The following is a 25,795-nucleotide window of genomic DNA, read 5'->3' as shown; positions in this document are numbered from 1 at the left end:
TGGAGAAGGCACCGTCTCTCATTAGAGCTGGAGGAGAAACACCCTCAGTTAATGGTGCTGGCAATCGAGTCTACCTTCCCTGTAGGCATAGCTTGCTGCCTGAGGAAATTAAGTTAAGACTGAAACCATTGAAGGAAAGTGAAGTATGCTGTTGCCAGCAGCATTTCACTTGCTTAGTACGGCTCCACATAAGCTAGTGAAGATTGGGAAGCCATTGCTACACAGTCTAGCAAGACCCATTTAAAGATAACAAGCGTATAAATGAAAGGAGTCTATAGAACCTGTGTATCCTCAAAAAATGAGTACTGGAGTAATAAACACAGGCAGGCGACACAGCGTTAACTAAAGCCAAGTAAGGGGATACACTCAGTTTTTGGTGTAGTTTTGTCTTCTGTAGAAGCTCTCTGCTGTATGCTAACTAGCTGTTTACTTTGGATAATGAACTGTAGCTAATGCATATCAGCTCTTGAAAATTTGCAAAGCTCTATAACCACGCTGACAATATAATGTGGAATTACATGCTGGCAAAGTAATGCACGCTGGTCTTTGAAACAGCAGAGACTCTGGAAAGGAATAATTTGAGCAAGAGCACAACCATGCTTACAGCAGCACAACCAAAGCAATGGATGATCTCCTCAGTGTGAGGAAAAAGGTTGGTAAGAAGGCCCACCCGAGTAACAGGCTCCCTGTAATATCTCTGTTGTTTAACATCAATTCAGACACAACGTAACTGCAGTCATCTTGATGCTAGCAGAACAAGAGATACTAAGAAGAAAAAAGATGACTGATAAAATGCATATCAAAGACCTGGGATAAAAGAACCAAGAGTCTGTAATGGAACTTAAGTCCCTGTTTACAGTTTAAAAAAAAAGGAATTAACAATACAATTTACAATAACAAATGAGAGCATTCTTCTCTAGGAAACTGCAGATACTCTAGGTGGCTTGAGGTAGGAACATCAAGGCATTAGACAAGCATACGGTTTGACAAACAAGAAGCCACCATCAGGAGACAAATAAAACTGCAGTAAGGCTCTGGAATCCCATGTTCCATCAACATCACCAAACCCATTAGTGCCTTTCCCTCAGGAATCTGCCAGGAATCTCCCAAATCAAAACCGACTGCTGAAGTGAACACACTTGAAATGAAAGGATCTTGATTTATTTTTAGCAGGAAGTTTCTTGCAGCTATTTCAGTGCCGCACAGTCTGATTTAAGCTGGCTTGAAAGACAACGCAGTACATTATTTCTGTGCCGCAATAAACAATGCATGAGATGCACATCATGGTTTTGATTTTCCTCCACACAAGGGGAAAAAGTAGTCATGAGAACCACATTTCCAAAGATTAGTACCTGCAGCAAAAACTGCCCCTGCTTGAGCAGCTCTTCCTACTTAAGTTGGCACCCAGCAAAACTCTAAACATTCACATGCCACTATTAATCACGGAAGGAAGTCTTAAATAACGAACATTTTCCAAGGCTCTTATGAAGCAAGTAAAAGAAGAAACTAAACTATCATTAGAATTTTAAATTTGACAAATGCCAGGTTTGTCTGAGGAATCTTCATGGGATTGGGGAAGTCTCACCAGTTCCTTGAGAGACACAGAGGAACCAGCATGAAGAGGCCGTGTTTGGTTTTGGTTTAAATGCACTCAACTCCTCCCCCCTCTGAAATTTCTGTTCCCAAGCCAGCTACTGAAAGTCAAACAAGGTTGTTCTCCTTCAGTTGTTTATTCCCCCCCTCCTCCCTCATGCTTCTACCACAAAACTCCAACAGTGGAAGGAATCTCACCCTTCCATCACGTATGCAGGGTCTGGGTCTCCCAGATGTAGGGTAGCTGCCTGCTGGGAGTCCACTGTGACAGAGGAAAGGCATCTCCTGATCAAGACTTAGGCTGCCTGTCAACTGGTCTCAAGTTTATCAAACAAGGATGCTCATACCAAATACACAGAAATGGGAAGACTCTGCTGTTACAGATAAAACAAACAATCAACTATCCAAGACACACCCTTAGAAAACATGCCAAATAAAAAACATGAGGTGACAATTTGTGCATCCAGTTATTGAAAAGGACTCTTACAAGCCAAGCGCTCCTCTTTGGATCAGTAAGGTTTTAAGTATTGTACTGTAGCTGTAAACATTCAATTACGTTTACAAATATTTTAACTTGGTGCTTCCAGGAGAAAAGGGATCAACTTAAACTCCATCTGCCAGTTGGTGATGAAAGGTTGCTTAAAACAGGATATGAAGAGCTCACACATTTTAATTATGACTCCTGAAGCTCTCTATTTTAAGTAAATAAGTTATGACTCCAACATATGCAAGAACACAACAGCACAAAGTGAACATTTCTGAAATGACTACTGCTAAGAAAGGCACAAGCTGTTCTCAGGCTGGAAGCTAGCTGACGGAACTCCAGAAGTCACTCCTGCCTTTAGTCACTTCACTAGCAAATAATCTCACAATAGCAGGGCTGGACTCACAAATACAGCACTAATATTAGAACCACAATACACATTTATAAATCAAAATATCTCAGTCTCACCAATACAAGACTTTGGAGATCTGTTTTGTTTGTATGGGTTGGTGATCATTTACACTCAGTTTTCTGAAGAAAGGTGGAAAGAACAAATTTAGGATTAAGTTCTCACACTAATCTCAGGAGGACCATGGGCAGCTGTTCAGCTGAGTATTCAGATCAACTGGCTTACTGACACCACACAGCAGACCCTAGCAAGTTAATCTGGCTAATGCACAGGCTCATTCTTCCTGGCATCTGTAACTCTCTTCTAGCGTGAAGTATCTATTCCTCTGCTAAATGCAGTAACCAGCAAAGCACTCATTCCAAAAATACAGTCCCCCTGAGCACTGGCATGGTTATCGAATGTACCCTCGGCAACTATGTCATTCCGGAGAAGGTGGAAGGAAGAAAAACACCTATCGGTTGTCAAGGAAGACACAGTGGCCCAAGACCCAATTTAACTGCCAACAAATCCTACAGGATAGTTTTCAACCAGACCAATCAAGTGCCGAACACAAGCATGACTTTGGAAGGCTGCCATTCCAGAGGAGTGGCAGAATCCTGGAGAGGAACAGCTGTATGCCCCAAAAGAGTTGCAGAACAAAAAAGTTTATATATGATAATATATACTTATATATTATACTTTATATATATATGAGATCATAATACTTACAATATGGCCTAAGACAAGAAAGCTGACCATTTCTTCTCAGAGGAAAAGGCACAGACACTTGTAATGTTCCTTAACTGATCTGAGTTTACATCATATGCAACAGTCCTGTAACCGCAACACTTAATCAAGCAAAGCTTCAATATTCATTGTTCATGAGTAAATGGGGAATTAGTAGAACAGAGGTAATACTAACAGCATGAGCTACTGTGTGAGTACAGGGTTGATTATGCACATTGTATAACACCCTAATTCCCTGAATCCAGATACATATTTTGCAGGATAATTTGGTTCCAAAATTTAATATTTCAGTGGAAAAAACCCTATACATGTCTCGACTCCAGGGCACAAAACTGCAGGTTCTTGATGACACGGACAGACAAGAAATTGAGATGCCTTCTTCCACAAGTTCAAAGTGATTTCTGTTTTGCAAAAGCAGGGAAAGGAATGACTGCAGATAGAGAACTATTTCTCTCTCCTCCAACAGCATTACTTGCCCTATTAAGGCAAACCACAAAGACTCCCCACTTCTTCCCAAGGGGTAAGAGCCTCAGTACTGTCCATCAACCAGGAAAACAGAAAAGTCTGCTGCAGATTTTAAGGCCAACTTAAATGTAAACTAGAATGGGGGGAAGTGGGTTACAATAGATATTCTGATTTAAAAAGAAAAACATTTAATCACAGATGAAAACAAGAATATGGTTACCTCTCTAACAGAGTGCAGAAACAGCAAAACACATTTATTTTTCCATTTATTGGCACTTATTTGAAAAATAGCATAAATATTCCACAGAAAAGAGACAAGTTGACCCACACGCAACTATTAAACCCCTCTACTGATGCATCTTTCAAAAAGACTGGAAGAGACACCAGGAGGTTCATTCTTAAGAAATAAGCAAGACTTAAAAAAACAAGTCTTGCCCTCACCACAAAAGAGTGAATGCACAGCAACTCTTTGGCACATACCTGAAATTGCAAAATGAAACTATGCCGTATTAGACAGACAGCAAACAGACATTAAACACAAGCTTGTCCATCTGCCACAGGGATGAAAGGCAGCCTGAATTTAAAAAGGAACTGCAATCAGTAAGTTGACTATTACAATAATTTAAAGAGGAATGAAATCAGAAGTAAACTATGTTATATCTTACTTGAACTGAATAAAACTATTAAATACATTCTATTTTCGTTCTACAATAAGGACATACGGAAACTGGTCATTGGTCCTCAGGTCACCAGGCCTTTGCACTCCGAGTCGTCCATTTCTAGTTTTGATGACTGCTGTCAATCAAAGCTTCATCCATGTGAATCTTTCACAGCAGAGTTCAGAGTGGGCTTTTCTCCTACTTGAGGAAGTTTCCGTACTTTTTGCACTTTATTACACATTACAAAGATTTAGTGTTTAAAAATAAAACATTTTGCTTCATTATTAACCTCTCTGGAGAGAAGGCTTGAAACCACATAGTATAGACGCATACACATATACAAATGGGAACACAGCTGGGAAAGTTCAATTGCAGAACAGGAGTCAACAGCCAAAATGAGGTTGCCACTGGAAAATCTGAAACAGCTGTCTATGGTGGGGTTTGCAGATTTTTCCTCCTGTCTGGGGAATTTCAGAGTTGAGATCAGGATGCCTCAACCCACTGACTTTTCAAACACAGTACAAGAATCCTGAAACATCTCAGATTACAATATTCTAGGCCTCCAATCAGCATCTGAAGTTTTCAACAGCAGAAATAACTTGATGCCCTTGTTTGAGGAAGCAACATCAGGAGATTAAACACAGATTAAATATGTTTGATCACCTCAGCCTGTAAAAAGGCATTCAAGATTCCTCGCTGTATTTGTCCAACAAAAGTCATATATGAGGACAAATACTGTCTCTTAAAATAATGCACTTCTGAAGTACTAAATACTAAAACCTCAGGATTTACTGTTTTGATCCAAACATGATTACTATTTTTCCCTATTAAAAGACCTTTAACAGAGGATCTACCACTCTAATACATCATCTAAATGGGGAAGAAAAAAAAACCCCACAGTACAAAAACCCAGAAGACCATCCACACTTAATTTGAATTTAGTCACAACAGCAGTCATGATCATGAATAAAATCCAACATATAAACTTAAGTTGACAATTCACCAACTTGTCCTTTTGACATCTATTAGAACACAGAATTGATTAACGGCCAATCATAATAGAAGACAAGAATCAATTCCCTCCACCTAGTGTTCCCCCTTTCATATGAAGAACAAAAAATATAAATATCTAACACTCGGGAAATAAAAACAAATTAGTAAGCTGCTTCATTGATTTCAAACTGAGGACAAATGTGAAAGTTATCTGTTACTACATAAGCACCACTTCGTATTAGTGAGGACACTGCCTGGTGGCTGACGGAAAGCCAAATCTTCCACAAGCAGAATGTACACACAGTATTTGTAACTTATGCCAACAAGACAATACTCATTGTAAATCAACAGCTTGCATACTGATGTTAGCATCAAATATGTTTGCAATTCAAATGCTTACTGTATTTTAGTAGATGTCATACAAATCACTAGAAACGTGAATTCCTCCTCAAGGAACTATTCTGGAAGTTTTCTAGAAATAATGACGTTTCTGAAAGTTCCTATGAGGAACAGAATCAGTTACACACAACAGAAAGTCTTATTGATGTCCAGCCTGTTTCTTGGTGTCCATTAGCAGACTTCTGCTTCTCAATCAATAGGTAACTTAGCCGCAAGATCTACTGGTAAAAAAGGAGATCTGGGGTCAGAAAGTGAGACTGGAGAGTCTGTGTTGGTGCCGACTTCAGCTGGTGAGTCACAGGAAGAGCCTGCACTGCTTCTGTTGTCATCAAGAGCATGTGACGACAGACTGAAAACAGAGTAAGATCAAGATAGAAGAAATGAGCTACTCTTCCTGGTAAGTTTCAAATACGAGCCTACATTCATTATAAAGCCATTTTAAAAACAAACGTACATCTTTGAAGGAACTAGCCCTATGATTTGAAATAAATCTGCAGCTACACACCTTGCAGTCACTTCCAATCAGACAGATAACATTCTGCCAATTTCCTCCTTCAGCTCACCCAGAAATGGCATACAGATTAGAAGCATCGGGCTGAGCAATTCATTGCAAGCTTTACCCCATCTCCTACAAGGTCGTGGGCTAGCATATATCCAGAGGCCTCTTTTGTAAGGAAAGCCAACGATGAACTGCACACACTTCAGTTGTACCATTCACTACATATTTCACAGGACAAAAATTATAACTATAGGTGATCTATCATCAGCAATAGCATCAAATTGTTTTTAAAAATTACCATCTCCTAAACTCAGATGCAGCAACTGAACCTGCACTGCCACGCCAACGATGAATAGGGTGTGCAAAAAGGTATGTTTTTAAAGTACCTTTAAAACATCTATTATTGCCACTGCAATGGGCTCAAAGCTTGTGCACAGCTATGTACATTGGCCGAGAAGCAAAAAGGACAAATGTACTGTGAACAACCCTGTCTTGATAGTTGTGTGGGCACACCCTATGTATTATTAACATCTTGACTAAAATACTAAATCAAAATCCCTTGCTATTTCAAGTAATGATTTTTTATGTAGTACTTTTTATCTCCTCCCAGCAGGGAGTGTCAGACAGACTAATTTTCCTATATGACTAAGAGCAAGGGGAAAAAAGAAGAAAAAAAGCCCCAATCCATCCACAAGCATTAGCATTCACATTTGATTGCAGTGTGAAACTACACTCCAAAAATTGCCAGCTATGAGGTATCTTTTCCTAGACATGCTCAACTCCCATATACGTGAAGTATGTTAACGGTCAGTCCTAGAAATTGTAAAATTATAGTGAATATTATCGCCCGTTTACTGTGATAATTTCAGTGTTTCAGAATTACGGGATGTCTGTATTGATAATAATAAAAAACTTCAAGCATGATCATAGCTAGATGAAAAAAAGAGTTGTAGCGCTTATGATGAAATTGACACAATAAATAGCACAGCATTTACCATCCCCCAAGGTCTGCCTGATGTGAAACTTCAGGGGAAAGCATGTTGGTGGATCCTTGGAATAATCTTTTTGGATGATCTTCTATCTCTGTTACACCTTTGGTAAGAGATAAGAAGTGATAAAAATTATTACTCATTTATACTAAAATCTACTTTCAATGTAATTCTACAGAGCAAACAGAATAGAGGTTCAAACTTGTTACAATGGAGTGTTATTTTATAAGCAAAACATAGACATTAGATGCTGAAATTTTAAAGGCTGTCTATTTCTTGGAAACATTTTAGTCCAAGCTTCAGGAAAGTTTAGTGAGTTATGAACTGAGGTTTAGATATCTTAGTACAGAAGATACAGATAGTATCTGTACTTAGAGTAGGGAAGAATAATCTTTTTGGTTCAGTTTATTCAGCTATCAGTTCACTGCCTAGCTCCACCAAAGTAAAGCAGCTGAGAATAAGGAAAGCTTTTTTTCCTCTTGCAATCAATAAAAACAAAGTTCAGGATTGTCACTAAACTTATACATTGACTTTGATTTCCAAATACACTAGGAAGAGAGCAAAGATATATGCTTAAACAGACTATGACAGAACTCAGATAGAAGTATTTTAAAAGCTGTCTCAGAGCCAGAAGTGTTCTTTTACAAAGGTGAATCATGAAGATATAAAACCAGATGCAATAAAATAACCAGGAGTTAAACTTGAAGAAAAATGTAGGAAGATAAGAGAAACATTTCCCAAAAAAGCTCTAAGGTATCTATCAGGTCTCTGCATCAGTTTTTGATTTTGAAGGATGATTTTAAATCTACAGTACCTGTGTGCTTCAGTTAGCCAGGACTTTCAAAATTTTTTATTTGTGAAATATACCAATAGTTGTATTTCTTGTTTTGTTAAGCAGGTTACATTAGTTTCTTATCAGATCTGTATGACTACAGCAATGGAGAGGCATAAGAACAGAACAATTATTAGTTTTACTGAACAGTAAAAGCTAATTTACCTGTTTCATCCCTACAAACAGTTCCATTTATTTGGTCATCTGTAATACTGACTATTTCTAGTCACTCTGAATTATCAGCCAATTGAACAGAATTATGAGGAAAGCGATATGAATTATTATAAAATTAACACATTGGCATATTAGCCGAAATCAAATACTGTACCTTTTCTTTTTATTGGCCCAAGAACACTTGGTCGAATGCAGTTAATTGGACTCTGGCTTCTCCTGCTAAAAGAAGGCATATGCTATACTTATCACCATTAACAAAGGAAGCCTGAAAACACATAAAGAATCAAAAGATATTCAGATAACAAATTGCTAAATGGAAAACACTAAGAAAAGAGGCATTAAAACATTATCCAAAGTCAGTCCTTTTTTTTTTTTCCTGAAGAAAGACCTTAACAGAAAAAGTTTAATCACATTATTTCACATCTGGAGCAGTCTAAAAGCACGTATCTAGGTACTGACTAGCTCTCAGCTGACAGGCAGTACTTTGCTGAACTGTTAGGGCCTAATAAAATTTAATTGTATGCCCACATCACTCAAAACATCCCATGCAACTAAAACCAGAATCAGTAACAAACCCTAGATCTGTTTGTCTGGGGTTTTTTTCCCTTAGAATTCAATTCAATTACTTCAGATGTGATTAAGAGCAATATAGAGAGTACACTGAGAAGAGAGATGCCACAGTGCAGCCCACTTTCGCAACACTATGACATGAGGATTTTAACATATACTTTAGAGCATTGTAAAACCTAAAGTTTCCATTAATATATTAAAGCTGTATGTGTGATCAGAAATCAAGTATGTACATAACAAATTCTGGTATTTCAAAAGCCTACTGTGAACTAGCTACACCAACTTTCTATTATTGATATGATCTGGTACTTACCTTGAAAATCGCCTTGTTGGACTCGGGCTAGGACTTGGAGGTAACCCACTGCTACTCACCAAACTTTGCAAAGATGGTGAGAAACATTGCTGAGAGTAAAACAGTTTGCATTATTTACATATAAACACTGTATCACACCCATATGGTAACAACTCATCTTTATTGCAGGTGAACTGACAGCAACCCGCTACCAATTTAAGCAACGAATCAAATATGGCTGGGTATACTGAGATACTGCTTTTTGTTACTGAGAAAAAAAAAGGTAAAAAAATTGGACAGATTCCATTTTCATGCAGAATACATGCAAGTTGACAAAGACTTATTTCACCATAGTCTGGTTAAACAGACTATGGTTCATAAAATAAGAATGTATGCCCCTTCCTCTTATTCCAAGAAGAAGGCAAATAAAGAATAAGGTTTATTAATGACAGATTAACAGTTGAACAGTCCACAGAAATGCACATCCACAAGATGTGCAACTGCTAGCTGGTATTTTCTGCTTTGAGGTTTTAAGTTTTTTTTGTTTACTCTCTAGTTTCTTATTTGCAGCTGAGGTAGAATGGAGCAGGTGGCTTAATGTTTTGCTACTAATTTGGTCGAATTTATTTAGCACTACTCAAGATAAAACCATTACTACCACTTTTTGCTCACCTTCCCTATTCCTCTGGTAGGTGAAGGAGCTGGAGAAACTGGGACAAAGTCTACTTGCTTTGGCGATGATGATTTTTCAAAATCATTGTCGCTCTGTAAATAGTACATATAATTAATCTTATGAGCAAGTACCTTAACATGAAAAGGACTGATTGGTGTGGAATTGAGTAAGATTCCCAAGCTTTCCTCCATCATATTAATAATTTTTAGGTAGCCATTTATGAGCTTACGCTCAACAACAACAAAAAGCCTTAAACATTACTTGGTGAGTATCAGAACACGGAAGAAAATTTGAACAGGCAGACATCCATGCAATTTTCTTTTGACATACCAGCCCAAGGAATCCACATGTATCCTTGAACAACTGATAATTCTATGCCTTGTTAGTATGAAAAATTGTTGCTCAAAAATAGCGATATACTAACACCTTAATTGTAGGTCAAACCATAAAAGAAAATGTTGACATGAGAGAGTCTCTAGTGTCCTGATACTGATAATAGAAACACAATTAAAGCACAAATGCATTACCAGGCTCAAGCTCTCCTCCCATGAGTGGCTCATCTGCATTGCTACTTGCACTTCTCTATAAAGAAGAAAAGAAATGTATTGTCCCACGCCCATAGAAGAATGCATGAAGTATTCTAGTTTGCCTTAATGCTTACCTTTCACGTACTGTTTCTCTGTTCATCAAATTCATTCCTTCTTCCTAAAAGATTAGCAGATGAAAAATTAAGACCAACAAAAAAAAGCTTTGCTACAGCAAATCAGAAAAGCTCGTTTCATTTCAATTTGGTATGTGGAAAATTTAATTCAACTTGGTCAAGCAACAATAAACTTAAGCTCTCACTACATGAAAAGGAGTGAGGGGGAGAGGATGGGAAAGAGATGTAGGAAGAGACACCATCACATAAGTGCTTATGGGAGTTGGTTGTTTCTCAAGCAGCTTTTTTATATTCATTACTATCAAAGAGGTAGTTACAAAACTGAACAATGATAAAGTGAACCAAAAATTCTGCACATGCTAGAGTATATTTATGACTCTTGCATAATACTACCTCAAAAAGTGGAAACTAGTACAGATAATCCTCAGAAGCATGGCTGGATTCTAGCTTTATTCTATGGATTAGTAACGAACTAGACACTTGTCAGAATTTCCTTTGCACTGTACACAATGAATTTGGGATGTAGTGGGTTTTTTTCTAAAACATCCATAAAATATTATTAAAACAGATCAAAGATGCAAAATTAAACAAAACATTAACACCAAGTTAAAGTACAAACTTGACTCAATCTCCTCTTCAGTAGACACCATTCCTTAAAACTAACTGAATGCTATCCAGCCTGTTGAGTGGATGAGTAGACTCGCTAATTCAGTCCAGTTCAAGAATAAAAGTTGAACTAAACATCTTCACAATCTTCATCATATGTAGGAAGAGTCTTACTAACATAGTCCAACTGTGTGATTATTTGCTAAGATTTGAAAGAGATCAGAAATAAATCACACAGATTCCCATCTTTGCCAGTAAGTATACAGTACATGGAATTTCAACTTGTGAATTTAATGATCAAACACAAATTAGGAAATGTCAATGTTCGCTTTAACAAACGTATGGAACAATTATGAGCACAGAAGTATTTTCAAAAGAATTGAATTTTCAAACTTTACTTCAAGTAATATAGCAATATAGCCACAGTAGTTCATCCCCTTGCTCTCATCACATTTACATATTAATCCTAAGCTTTTTTATATTGACAAAATCAGCTCTACAACTGACTTGAGTGCTTCAGAGTCTCTTTAAGCCAGTAAATTTACATAATGAAAGCAAGCAGTTACTTTCTTCAGGATTACTATGCATGCACCTTAAATATCTGAGGTGTAAAGCAGAAGTGCCTTCCATCATTTCAGACATCATACCCTGAAAATGCTGTCCGAAGCATTAAATTGTTTTCTTACTTTTCATCCTGTAAAAATCAAGCCTACCCACTGAAAACTAGCAAGCTAAAAAAAAATATTATTAAAAAAAATAATCAAGCCTCTTCAAGACAATTTTATAAACATTCTACTGTCAAAAAGTCGACATCTAAAATGGAGGAGCCACAAGAGTTTGAGCTTGTTGATTTTAAAACTTGAGTCTTTAGACTGCGGTCTGTTGTCTGGTAGCAGTGCTATTTAAGCCTACTCAGATATTTGCCACACTCCCGCTCCCTTCCTAAGTGTTTGCTCTGGAGCCCTTCCCCCTCTGCTCATGCTGTGACAGCGCAAGTACAGTGATCTGAATAAGAAAATTATACAGATGAAAAATAGCCTAGCCACAGGAGTCCAAACTATTTTTTAGCCAGCATGCTTCCTTATCCAGTTGATTTGCTGGCTGCACAAAAGTCTTGTGCCAACACAAGTTAAGGAACACTTTGTTATTGGGCCTGAATATTTATGCTGGCACTACTGCCAAAAACTTGGTGAAACTTCACCCTAAGGGTTTACATTAAAGGTTTCCTTTATAAAATGTCCATTTTAAGATTTCTCTTTCTGCTCAAATCTTCTTCTCACTATAAGATGCTTTCTACTTCATGAAATTTAGAACTCTGCTGACAAGATACAGCCTTTACTTTTGAAAACACCTTGAAATGACAGACTGCAGCAGACTATACTACAGTTTCAAAGTCAAATCTATAGCCATTTGAAGGACATTACACATTAACTGCCAAAAAACCAACCGCCTATAAAAAATATCAAATTTCAAAAAAAATTAGAAGCTATGCTTACCTGTTTGATCTGATGAAGACGGCTGCTAGGAATACGGATGGGAGATGATGGCACAAACTGCAAAACAAAGCCACATACAATTGAAACACACTTAGAAACTACAGAAGGAGGAATGGAAAGGTGCAGGAATGTTAGTAACCACTCTATAGTGTTATCCCAAACTAAAAAAAAAAGTAAATTAAAAAACCCAAACCATTTATAACATTCTCAGTATATATAAACTACATTAATTACTTGCAAGAACATATTATGTATTTCCATATTATAGTTCTTTGTATGCTCATAGATGCTAATTTGTATCAGCCTGGCCTTCACTTCATTTCCAGGCAACTAGAATTCACAGCCTTTTCTACAGAATGAAGCTGCTTTTAACTAGCACGCTGCCACCCTTAATACATATGGTTGCATAAATATTTTCATTTAAGTGATCCAGAAGGCTCCCAAATAGATCCTTTAAAAATACAAAGCCAAACAAACACATTGTGCAAAAAGGTTTCTGGATTGTTGTCTGCCTATAAACGAGTACTTTGACAGATGAAAACAATCAGCTATTAGAAGGCTAACAAAGAATTAAATACCTTCCTTATGGTTTCTCAAGAGCTTCACCAATTCAGGTGAAATTGGAGAGGATGTCATTAAAGATGGTCTTCTGTTAATTTTGTCAGTTTTTGCATCAAGATCTCACTGGAATACCATGATCTAAACCTGTATATTCAAACCCAAGTCATTAAAAGTGATTATTTACTCAAAATATAATTTCCTTTCCCATCCCTCAAACGTTTGACTCTCAGATGACTTCTGTCATAATCCATTCAGGGATTAAAAATTCAAAGCTAAAACTTGGAACAGAGGTTTAACTTCTCCTCTGTAAGCTGGCAGTCCCTCCAAAAAACAAGGTGTCTTTTTAAAATGAATGTGCATTCAGCATGTAAGGTTTGCATTATTACTTAGTGTTTATATACTTTATGCAGCATGAGGCTTCACAAAACATTACTAGAGCTCTTCATCATGCTAAAGTTGGAGAACTAACAAACATTCAGTTAACCATTTACTGCACCATCTTCTAATCAATGCCATGGAGAACACAAAGATTTTGCTGTCTTGAACAAAAGGTTATGGTAAGTTATTACAGACTATTAGTGCTTCATATATGCAGAATCCTCCTTCTAAAAACAACCAAAAAACCAAAACAACAAAACTAAAAAACCATCAAGACATCACACCCTTCTTCTCACAAAAGATATTAGCCTATCAGACTCACAGAGAGGATGTCTAATGTTTGTGCCAGAATATCCTGGTTTCAGCTGGGATAGAGTTAATTTTCTTCTTAGAAGCTGGTATAGTGTTACATTTTGGATTCAATATGAGAATAACATTGATAGCAACAAGTGAAAACATCAGTGTGTTAAGTAGTGTTTACACCAAGTCAAGGTTTTTTCAGCTTCTCATGACCAGCCAGCAAGAAGGCTGGAGGGGCACAAGAAGTTGGGAGGGGACACAGCCAGGACACCTGACCCAAACTGGCCAAAGGAACATTCCATACCATGTGATGTCATGCCCAGTATATAAACTGGGGGGAGTTGGCTGGGGTGGGGCCAAAATGCTGCTCAGGAACTAACCGAGCATCGGTCGGCGAGTGGTGAGCAATTGCATTGTGCATCACTTATTTTGTATACTCCAATTCTTTTACTATTGTTATTGTCATTCTATTATTGTTATCATCATCATTATTATTTTCTTCCTTTCTGTCCTATTAAACTGTTCTTATCTCAACCTACGAGTTATACTTCTTTCCTGCCCGCCCCCCGATTCTCTGCCCCATCCCACTGGGTTGGGGGGAAGTGAGTGAGCGGCTGCGTGGTGCTTAGCTGCTGACTGGGGTGAAACCACGACACAGAATTTAGTCATCGTAATATACGCTACTAAAGTCTAACAGCTATAATGTCTTGATTTGCTGCTACTTAAGTCCAGTTTAGGTTAGCTTTACTACTATACTGGGCTCCCAAAAATCCTGTGCACCTAATAAAAATTCCTCCAATCTGTACCAGCCAATGTAGACCTTGAGTTGACCTTGATTCTCACACAGAGAAAAGGATTTAGACAATAGTACATTCCTGCCTATTCACTCTGTCATTCCACAGTAGAAATGCATTTGTTCCACTCATTATATTTTAATTTTATGACTGTGATCCACATGCTTTAAGGTTTGACATTAATAGAATATATATACAAAACCAGTGGCTCACAGTGTAAAATAAAAATTACAGAAAGACAGTTTAAGTGTTCCTCTGCAGGATCTAATGCACTAACTAAACCCACTAACACTGAGGATCCTACATCTTGTTTCCAACAAGTCATGATCCTTGCTTCGTCAATGCTTAAAACTCACTTTTTCCCTGTTTGTAGTGCTTTGATCTAAATCTTGTTAAAAGAACCCTCGGTCAGTTTTAAAGGATACTTGCTAAAGCAGATTGAACCCATTTGTTAAAATCATACTATTCAAATCCCCAATGTTTTAAGAGACCACAAAGGTCAGTAAAAAACATTACAAATTATTAGACTATCACATGGAAGAGAAACACCTTTCCCTTTCCCCCTTCTCCAGCATGTTAGATTAACCTTCTTCACTAAAGGTAAAGTTTCAGAAGTGCCAGTCTGGCAGGCAGCACAGCCAAAGTAAGCAGTCACCTGCCCCTGGTGCCTCTGCCCTTCCACTGCTGTCCCTGCAGTGCCCCCTGTCTTCTGCCAGCGCAGGCCTTTGTGGGGCCACACCATGAACCGTAACAGGGAATTTACCCAGCTTAAAATAAATATAATTAAAAAAAAATCAACTTTTGCTGAAATAGCACCTAAACAGCTAACCACAGACTAAAATGTTTGGCTTAAACAACAAAACAAAAACCCCAACCACACAAACAAAACAAAAACCACCAAAACATTTACACAATAGATGCCACTGATACCTTCTGGAAGGAAATAAACAGCAGATACTGAGCCTAGCTGACCCTTCCTTGGCAATTACATTTAGTGTCAGAAAATTGCAGATTAAGACCCAGCCAAAATGGCATAGCTGCCCCTGTAGTCATCACTATAAAAGACTTGGAATCTGAGACTTGGACAAGCTCCTCAAAAAAGAAAAGATTTTAGAATTCAGCTGAGCAACTGGGACAACCAAAACAGCCCTGAAGATGAAGCTACATAGAGTATGACCTTCAGTTATCAAAGCATTTTAGCAATTCCCACTGTTCCCATGACAGTGAACACAACACAGATTAGACAAATGCTAATAATTTTTTTCCCCAGTTTAGCAAAACATGAAATTTTAGCTGTACTTATAATACTAAATTAACAAATTAAATTCAGTTACCTAGTGAATCTTTTCACCCTCTTTATAAGAGCTTACACTGCAATAAAAGTTCCATTTTCCTAAATACAAAAAAGTGGGTTTTGAAGTACACTTTATCACCTACTGATTCTAAAATTTAATTTACCAAAGTAGATGTCATCTCACTCCTTAGAAAATCTCCAAACATCATAAACCTATGCTTATTTCTTTGCTATAGAAAGAATACCAGGTGAGGTTGCTTAGGGTCCTTAATGCTGAAAGTTTAATTATTTTCACAGAATTATTTATCTATGGATGATCCTGGTTTAAGAACACAGAAGGATGAGATAATCTCTAAGCTTCTTTCCAATTCCATTTTCCCTGCCATCTTCAACAGAACCATTACCCAGACCATAATTCAAAGAAATATTTCAAAGTGGACGAGGCACTGATCTAACAGTCAATTTAGCACTTGATTTTTAGTATAGGTAAAATTTCAACTGTATTTTGTCAGCACCTGGTCTGCTGGGAGTGAGGAAGAAAGTTAACTTTCAGGATGATTTTTAATAACCTTAAAGTGAGGTGAAGTGGTTAAGAACATCACTCCATGAAGATGGGAACACTGGTTCAGTCCAGAAGATTGCAACATCTATTAGGGGCAGCCAGAAGAGCTAGCCCATCAGTGAACTAGCTCCTACTTCCCAGAAAATTCCAGGCAACGCACCCTAAACTAGCATCTTTTTTTGCCCAACAATTGAGGATCTTTAAGAAGTAGACACAATAAACTGAGCTTTCACCTTTGTTTGTTTCTCCTTTCACCTGACCATAAGCATAAACAAATTTACCCTATGCTGCCACCCTAAAAATATATATGAAGAAAGAGACTGTTGTTCAAAGAAATCTATATCATGATACATTCTATCAGGTTTTACATCCTAGCAGAAGAAAGCCTTCTACACCAATCTTCCTAGACTTTTACATAAGTATCCCGGTTCTGTTACAGATGCAAACCTTTGCTGAAGTAGTTGTCTGTCCTGATTTTAAAACAGAATTTTAGCTAAGGGGCATCAGTCAAGAAAACAGGAGAGTAATATTCTACAACCATTAACATGGGGCTAACAAATTATTTCTAAAGTATCTTCAAAAGGTAGCTAAGAAAAACAGGATAATTGCTGTTAGCATTACTGGGACTTTTTTTAATATACCTAAAAAGAAAACTTCTACTACTCCCCTCCCACCCCAACATAGCTTGATTTTTTCCAAAACACTAATAATCAGCTGAATGCAGCTGGATGTAATCTTGTGTCTACCTGTTTCTTAAGGCTGTCTTAGGGGAAAAAGTTATATTTTGGTTACATGAAAGTGACCAAAAATTCCTTTCGGTTAGAGGAAATAGCTATCCCATGTACCCTAACCCTTTAAGGGTTAGCAAACCATGCTGTCTATGTGATCCTGTACAGGTGTTCTAAATCAGTCAAAAATCACACTCTTCTACCACAATTTGTAGGACACTAAAACACAAGATATGCAGTATTTTCTCTGGGTTGAAGCACCATGGGTTTAGATTAATATTTTAAAAATTCAGATTTGGGGAACTGTAATAACAGCAGTCTGACAAAAGTTGAAATAATGAATGAGCGTCTCTAAGAGATATGGAATCATTCATTCTGAAAGTCTCAAGATTCGTGTTCTATCAGCCAGTTCTATCTTGTTATATCAGTTGTTGATTACAACAGTCTATTCTGCCATTACCATGTAAAAGACAATTTAAGATCAGAACATCGCTGCCTTTTTTTAAGCACCAGAAATTATTAACACATTGATTGCTGAACAACAATACACCTACATAATTAGTTTTCCTTGCAAACTACCTTTCTTACTCTACCTTAGAACATCTGCTTGCATTTTATAAACAAAGTTATGATCACAATGAAATATAAGTACTCTCCAAGGTCAAATGGTCTATAAATAACATTTCACTATAGCTACAGCGTATTAATGTCACAGTCTAGAGCCTTGTTTCTGAAAACATGTGGTATTAGTTTCACAGACTACAATCTCATTTTCTTCTTTAATCCTGTTTGCACACTTCTGCTTTGGACCTAATGCAGTTGGTCTAATAGTTTTCTTACCAGACTATGACGATTCATAACTGTGGTACTGTTCCTGCGGGTTCGCAAAACGTTAGCCTGGAACACCTGTGAATTATCGCTGTGAAAAGAAACACTTGTCAAATGCAAACGCCATTTCCTTCCTATCAAAAAGTACCTCTTAATATAAGCTCAGTTTCAAATGCTATGACAGCTATTATTTCAAGCCAAAGCACTCCAGAGACAGGTATGTAAGAACTTTTTTAGCTTGTTGGCAGAGAGTGGAAACCAAATTGCTCTTCCCCCAAGTCCCAGCTACTTCAAGTAATGATTTTAATTAATCATATTGAGTCTTCAGAATAACTGAAAATTGTTAAGACTGATCATTTCTGTGGGAATTTATCATGTTTGGAATGGCTGCAGCTTGCATATTGCTTTGAACATCATTCAACAGAACAAATTTATAAATGGCATATAGCCAGTGACTGAAACCAGCTTCAATGCCACAGATAAAAATAGAATAAGATTTATCAAGATATTGTGGTTTTTTATCACTACAAACATCTAATAAGTTCTGAACTTTTTTCCAGGAGAGGTTAAATTAAACATACAGTAAAAACAGTTTTTAAAGCCCTAAGACTTTTCACCACAGTCACACTTCTAACTAGGAGGCAGCACATCCATTTAAGTAACACAGGATTATAGATATAAAATCAGCTCCTTTCTCAAGGCAACTTCAGTTCTATTGATTTCTAAAGCAAGTTTCACTGGTCATCACTAGTGTTATCAACAGCCATTGATCAGCACTTAATGAATGTGACTGCAGAAATTAAGTAATTTTTATGGTCAGTAGAATAAAAATTTTGAGACACAATCCTACAATCCCCATGCCTAAAAACCACCAAGGAACTGCATAGGCAAACAGATCCAAATGTAAGATTGTAATTAGATCCAAATTACAAGAAGTTGCTGGATTTTATCTTTTTGTTTCAGCTGCTCATTTGGGATGAATGAAAGCACTACACAAATACAATTTCTTAAAACTAATCTGACCAATAGTAATACCTTGTTCTAAAGACTGATAATCATAATGCACTTTCAAGACACATCACTATCAGAATCCTCCAGTTTAAAATGCACCTGTTAGACACATAAGTTTTAGACAGCTTTTACCTAGCTGTAAATAAAAAATAAACAAAGCTTATATTGTGAAATAAAAGCCAGTAGCAACTGGCATAAGCACTGTGCTTTTCGCTAAGAAGAACGCATTGACTCTCTTTTCTCTAAAACATCAAGTACAAATGACCAGACATCATTTACAGTTTTCAGAGAAGTTTCACTCCGTTTACACCCACAAGAGATCAAACAGTTGCCATTTGATAGGAGGTGGAACAGGAGAAATTTAAGGGATCCACGATGTGATGTTTAGAGATGAGATTTACTAGCCCAGGCCAACAGCTACAACTTCTCTTTCGTGTAAGTGTACTGGTTGGTATGCAAACACAACACAAGCAGTACATCCTGAAATCCAGGGTTTGAATGAAGAAAACAGGTTGGAACGATTCTGTAACACATTACCATAGGCTGAATCCAATATTCAGTGCTAACTAGAAAAGAAGAGAGGGAGAGAAAATAAACCCTACAACATCCTTACCTTTGATCTCCCTTGCAAAAACACCAGAGCTGGTCAGACCTCAGGCTTACTTTTCACAGAAAATTCTTAAAGTTCCCATTAAAAATCAATTTTATTTGGCATATAAACAAGAATCGAAAGTTCTGTGAAAGGTAACTTCTATGATCTAAAATATTCCACTTAATTTTCTCTGGCTTTTATGGTAACTCATTCTCCAAGCTCCTTACTAAATCTGTTAACGAAGAAGTCAAAACAGGAGGCAGAGTAGAAAAAGCAAGCTGTTCAAGAGCAAGAGCTTTTGTTTCAGTTTCCCCAACAAAGCTATTCTGGGAAAAACTGAAGATTCTTGCCAAGAGCTGCAATCTTGCAAAAACAGTATTCTGTTGGAAAATTCCTAACTAACAGGCAACCCACTGCAAGTACCTCAAATTAGTTCAATGGCATTTCAGTTTAATTTGTATAAACACCTAATGTATAGTGTATGCAGTTTCAATGCAAGAGCTCAGGCTTACCCTTCTGCCTGCCCAAACCCTGAATTAAATCATTTGTTTACAGCATGGTTATGGGATGCCTTTTTTTTTTTTCTTAAATAGTCAAGGGTCTCACTGTTTGTAAGAAACAACTTATAAAAGGCTGAGATCATAAAAACATCTTGTCTCAGTTACATAATTAGTTTACCTGTTCAGAAATGTCCCTGAGGAAAAACTGCCATTCACAATACTTCTGTACTGCATGGAAATGTAAACTGATAGTTGTTTCATTATGATTATGTAAAAGAATCACAATTATGTTTACTTAACATTAAATCATGAGTGAATAGGCAAGAATTAGTACTTCCTCTGAACTGTAATGTACTCTTAAGCATTTTGGTATAGAAGTTTTATGAGATTTGTTCGTCACCTGGTATCTAGTTCCTTACAGAAACATGAAGTTTAAAAAAAAAAAACAAAAACAGAAAGTACTTATGTATCATATTATGTTTTATAAAGTTTTTTGTCAACATGCTCTCCCAAACTGCAGACATACTACTAGTAGCATCACATGGACCACCATGAAGTTAGATGGTAGCCACTCCACACAGCAGATGGGGGCATCTCCCAACTGCACGACAGCCCAGAGGAGGCAAGAAAGAGCACTTTGAGTTATAAACTTGCCCAAACACAAAACTGTATGAGAGACCACGCATATCTGAGAGCTTTCCCCCTAGCCCTTGCCTAGGACTGCCTCTGCCTTGTCAGCTGAAGAGAGCTAGACCTGGAACACAAGGCAAATGCCCAACCCCCCTTGCAAACACCACCTGCCACAGGCTGAGGGCAATACCCAAGCAACACCTTGTGTTTCTCCCCCTATTACAAACTAACAAAATTAGTATAATCCAGGAAAACTCCAGGGCAACTGATACATTATTTACACAAAATGTAAAACTTCTGTATTTTTCAAGGTCCCATGACATCTTCTTCACCAAATTCGCCTGATTGTTCCTAAAGCATTTACTGTTATAATCACACACAGCACAGTGATTTCCTTTTTGCTCGAACTTGAACCCTTAAAGAAATCACCGAGATTGCTACTTTATCTATAACAACAGCCACAACCTTGGCGCTGCGTACTGTACGCTTCTCAGCTACACAACACGCAGCAGACCTGGATGGAAACAAACAGAGCGTTTTAATAAAGCTACAGCACGTCCACCCAGGCTCTCTCGCACCCCTCCGCACTTCGAGGGCTGCCTTCCCTCAACCCCTCCCCGCGTGGGACACCGCTCAGGAGCCCACGTTTCCCCGCACGCCCACGGCTCCCCAAAACATCACCCACCGCTTCGCGCCGCGGGAAGGGCTCGGTGAGGAGCTCACCTCCCAGGCCCGGCCCGGATAAACACGAAGCAACCGGACCCCGCTCCCGACCCGGCAGCGGCGGAGGCCAAACCCCGGCGTCCCGGCAGCCTGGACAGGGACGGGCCCCGCTGCCACCGGCGGGGCTCCGGGGCCCGGCGCCGCGGGCCGGGCCGGGCCGGGGCGGGCGGCGCTCACCTGAGCCCGTGGATGAGGGGGGCGCTGTTCGATCGCCTCAGGCCGCCCCCGTCGCTCGGGGCCGCGGCGCTCCCCGGCGGCAGCTCCAGGTCCAGCTCCATTTTCTCCTGAGCCATCGCGGCGGCGGCGGCTCCGGCGGCGGCTCCGGCTCCTCCCGCTCCGCCGCGACGCCCATTCACTGCCGGCGGCCGCAGCGGCTCCTCATGCCGCCGGGGGCGCGGCCGCCCCTACAGACCCCGCGGGCGGCGCCGCAGGCAGAGTCCGGGGGCGCGCCGGGCCCGGCGAGGGGGGCGGCCCCAGCAGCGCCCCATGCCGGGGGCGGCCCGGGGGGCGGCCCCTGCTTCCCCCACCCGCGCTCGCCGACCGACGAGCTCGCCGATGCCGCTGCCGGTGCCGCCGCCTCCTCCTCCTCCTCCACAGGGGAGCGAGCGCCTCAGCCCGGACACCCCCCCGCGCCCGCCGCCGCCGCCCAGCGCGCAGGCGCCCCAGGGAGCCCACCCCGCACGGCGGGCCCGAGCCGGTGGGCCCCGCGGCGGCAGGGCGCATGCGCAAGAGCGTCCTCGCCGCCGTCGGGGCTGGAGTTTAGCGGCGGGGCGGCGGCCGGGGGTGCGGAGGGGCGCGGTTTTTGGTGCTGCAGTTCCCGCCGAGCTTCTCAGGCGAGGACAACCCAAAATCATTGGGAGACATGAGGCGGGAGGGAAAGGCACGGCCTCCGCCGCTGAGGTGAGGTGACCGAGCGGCGGGCGCGGCCTGCCAGCGGGACTGCCCGCCGGGGGCGGGCTGCCGGGGCTCCCTTGTGCCTGGAGACGTACAGCTGCGGGTCTGAGAGGTGAGAAAGCTTAAAAACGCCCTCGGCCCCCCGCCCCGGGGGTCGCCTGGCCCGGCTGCTGCGTGTGGGAGAGCCCAGGCCGGTGGGTTGGCCCAGACCGCCCCCCACTACGGTTACATGCGTGGAGCTCGGCTCTGAGGCACAGGTACTCAGTGCTATAGAAGACTTCTGCACCCTTATTTTTCTACACCGTAGCAGTTTTTATCAAACCCAATCTACACATTTGTGTAGAGAGCAATTCTGCTCTCGTGCACTTACTGTCTCATGTGTCAACGTCAATACTTACCTGTTGCCACGTACCCATCCATCTAACTGTAGTGAAATCATTTTATCTAACTGTAGCTAGATACTTACAACTCAGATGTAAATATTTTAGGTGCCTAAAGTGTGTTCGTTATACTCTCTTGCTAAGTGCTACAGTGCTGACCTTTAAATATCGAAAACTAAGCATCTGAGTTAATACCCAACCATTGTCACTTCTCAGAAATACAGCTGATGGTTCTTTGCAGGCCTAGACATCTCTTCATCGGTTTATATTCCAGGTGAGATTTTCCAGCCATCTTTAAGAACAAAAATAACCAGAGAAGAAAGGTAGATAATAGATAGCTAAAACATTTTTTTCATGGGTCACATGCTTACTAATTTGTCTAAGGCTGATGGCATTTTGTAACTTTGAGTGGCTGTCTTTATTTCACCCACGGGGATATTTCCCTGATACTATCAAATATCTCCCACATCATCATTCAAACCGTAACTTTATGCCCACCAGTCCCTCTGTATGACAGTACCCACCTAGCTCATTCTCCCAGCCTCCTACACTTTGAATCTCCATCCTTCACCTGTAACCTCCCAAGGCTCTGTTTAACATATTCTCCCCTTTCTTAATCCCTGTTGCCATGGTCATTTGTGCTGTTTCTCTAATTCAGGTCTTTGTTGTTTCCTCATTTCCATCTTTTGCCTCATTGTGTTCCATAGCATGCTGTCTCACAGCCACAACTCCTTTTCTCTGCCTCAGTACCCTCCTTGGGCCTTTGAGGGTCACCTTGACAGTCCCTACTTTCTCTTGTATATATAGCCCCATTAAGGTTCTCTTGGCTATAGTAAACCCTGGGCGGGTAGTAAGTTGATGTGTCGGTTCCTGGCACTGAAAAATTTGAGTATGTGAAGCAGATGTTTTTTGAGCTCTTGGCCACGTTTTGGATATTGTTGACTTTTTCCTTAACGGTATCCTGGTACATAGCATTTAAAGCTTTTTGCTGTCCGTCATGGCAAGGACATGATATAATTCTACAATAATAATAGATAGTAAAATCCACATAGCTTGGTGATGTAGTCAGATTTTGCAGGTGGCTTTTGTATTACCAGAGCCAACATACATGTGAGTTGATTTCCGTTCAGGGCTAGGAGTTTTGCTAGATACCGTCACTTGAATTGCCTTTTGGGCACTCTCCAGCTGTCGTATGAAATGCTTGTGCTGAAGCGCTAGACAAGGAGAATGGTGCAGGTTTGTTAAAGCTCAGAATTGTGGCCTTGCTTTTAGTGAATGGTGGCAGTGAGAGGTGGTAAACAGCCTTTTCCTTTTGCAGCAACAGATCTTAATTTTCCCCTAATGATGAGAAATCAAGCAAAATAGAGTTTTAGGTTATTTACCTTGTTTATCTTTGGAGGAGATGGCCATTCTGTATCATCTCGCAAAAAGGCGTCATTACTGGCTGCGATATATCATAGTGTAAGCACTGGCACGGGGCTGTGAATGTAATACAAGACAAGGGATTTTGTCTCCAGGTTTTTCGACATAAATACATACTGAAAAATCCTGAAAATATTTAAAATGTAATCGTGGGCCTGTTAAATCCTTTCAGGTACCTAACTGTCATGTTTTAACCCCAGCTGGCAACTGAGCACCACACAGCCGCTCGCTCACTCCCCCCCACCCAGTGGGATGGGGGACAGAATCCAGAAAAAGTAAAACTTGTGGGTTGAGATAAAGACAGTTTAATAGGACAGAAAAGGAAGGGGAAACATTATTAATAATAATAGAATATACAAAACAAGTGAGGCACAATACAATTGCTCACCACCTGCTGACTGATGCCCAGCTAATCTTCAAGCCGTGGTGCCCCCAGCCAACTCCCCCAGTTTATATACTGGGCATGACATAATATGGTATGGAATACCCCTTTGGCTCATTTTGGGTCAGATTTCCGTTCTGTGTCCCCTCCCAGTTTCTTGTGCACCCCCAGCCTCTGCTGGCAGGGCAGTATGAGAAGCTGAAAAGTCCTTGACTTAGCATAAACACTGCTTAGCAACAACTGAAAACATCAGTGTGTTATCAGCATTCTTCTCACATTAAATCCAAAACACAGCATTGTACCAGCTACTAAGAAGAAAATTAACTTTATTCCAGCCGAAACCAGGACACTAGTAGTGTCAGCATAATGCAAGAAATGTGACCATCAACAAAAACAGCTGATGAGACATAACGCACTGTCTCTGAAGGTAGAAAAATGGAATACACTCGAGTCAGTCTTGATTAACAAAAAATGCAAGGAGGTACCATAACGAAGAGCAACCTATATAAGCAGTAATTGTACTCGCTTATCTAGGAACATCTACCTTTGATCGTTTTGAAGCAAGAGAGTAATTCGTATAGCCGTGTTCTCACTTAAGAAAGTTGAAATGATGAAAAGTCCTAACTTTTCCATCTTAACTGTTTCTGTACCTAGCACTCTGGAAAAAGAATTGCTGTTTCCCAGGAGAAAATGAGAACCTTTTTAAGTTTGGTGCTGGTAAAGACCCTGAAGACCCCCTGCATGTAGGAGACAAATGTGCGTGTTGTAATTGTTATTACAGAAAATAAAACCCAGTAAGCACAAACTTAGATATTTTGATCACTTGGTAACAGTCGGCCCAAAACCGAAACACAGCCAAGAACTAGAATGACGCGTCTCATAACGAACTTTATGCCAGTTTTCGGAAAACGGTGCAGAGGCGCGCATTCTCGCGGCTCGCTAAAAACGCAGTGCGTTCTTCAGCAGCAAAACCAAACTGGGAGAAAACACCGGAAAAGGCCGCGTGATGGAAGCTGAAGAGAGGGACGCTCACCCCGTGGGCCAGACCGGGGAGGGCACGACCCCAGCCCGTTGCCCGGCCCGTTAAGAGCACACCGAGGCTCGTTCTGGCCGCCGCGGGACTCGAACCGCCGTACCTGCCCCGCCGGGCCCCGCCCCCGCCGGGCTCGTCTCGGCGCCCATTGTAGCGTTTCAAAACACACGCCCTGCCCCGCCGGCCAGTCAGCGCGCGCTCTCGCCCCGGAGCCTGTCGGGAGTCCGGACGCAGCCGAGGCTGCCGCTCGGGCGCGATGCCGG

At 40.3% G+C, this 25,795-nt stretch overlaps 1 protein-coding gene and 1 long non-coding RNA gene across 3 annotated transcripts; one reads left to right on the top strand and one right to left on the bottom strand.

Annotated features, from left to right (window-relative positions):
* Window positions 1-905: 905 nt before the first annotated feature.
* On the bottom strand, window positions 906-22,061 carry LOC142043013 (P2R1A-PPP2R2A-interacting phosphatase regulator 1). 2 transcript variants are annotated; one of them, XM_075053647.1, is made up of 10 exons: window positions 21,599-22,061; window positions 17,978-18,056; window positions 12,521-12,577; window positions 10,419-10,462; window positions 10,285-10,339; window positions 9,757-9,849; window positions 9,106-9,194; window positions 8,377-8,438; window positions 7,223-7,319; window positions 906-6,077 (listed from the first exon to the last, which is right to left on the bottom strand). In XM_075053647.1, the coding sequence occupies exons 1-10, from the start codon at window positions 21,712-21,714 to the stop codon at window positions 5,918-5,920; spliced, it is 852 nt and encodes a 283-aa protein (XP_074909748.1). In that variant the 5' UTR covers window positions 21,715-22,061; the 3' UTR covers window positions 906-5,917. The 2 variants fall into 2 exon arrangements, with proteins under 2 accessions (XP_074909748.1, XP_074909746.1); XM_075053645.1 differs by having other exon boundaries at window positions 8,377-8,441; window positions 21,599-22,059.
* A 99-nt stretch (window positions 22,062-22,160) lies between these two features.
* LOC142043150 (uncharacterized) lies at window positions 22,161-25,379 on the top strand. Its single transcript, XR_012653954.1, has 3 exons — window positions 22,161-22,427; window positions 22,912-22,969; window positions 25,154-25,379. It is a non-coding gene; the product is annotated as an uncharacterized LOC142043150 (long non-coding RNA).
* The last annotated feature ends 416 nt before the right edge of the window (window positions 25,380-25,795 follow it).

The sequence above is a fragment of the Buteo buteo genome, chromosome 22 (assembly GCF_964188355.1).
Source record: "Buteo buteo chromosome 22, bButBut1.hap1.1, whole genome shotgun sequence".
In the NCBI taxonomy this organism is placed as follows: Eukaryota; Metazoa; Chordata; class Aves; order Accipitriformes; family Accipitridae; genus Buteo; species Buteo buteo.
The sequence above is the reverse complement of the archived record's forward strand: the minus strand, read 5'-3'. Positions and strand labels throughout refer to the sequence as shown.

What these genes read in the sequence shown, in the direction of transcription:
- LOC142043013 (XM_075053645.1), bottom strand. Translation starts at nt 21,714, where the DNA reads ATGGCTCAGGAGAAAATGGAGCTGGACCTGGAGCTGCCGCCGGGGAGC. An exon ending in AGAGAAACAGTACGTGAAAG is followed by an intron (nt 10,340 to 10,418) that starts GTAAGCATTAAG and finishes TCTTCTTTATAG; the next exon opens with AGAAGTGCAAGTAGCAATGC. An exon ending in CTACCAGAGGAATAGGGAAG is followed by an intron (nt 9,195 to 9,756) that starts GTGAGCAAAAAG and finishes TTTTACTCTCAG; the next exon opens with CAATGTTTCTCACCATCTTT.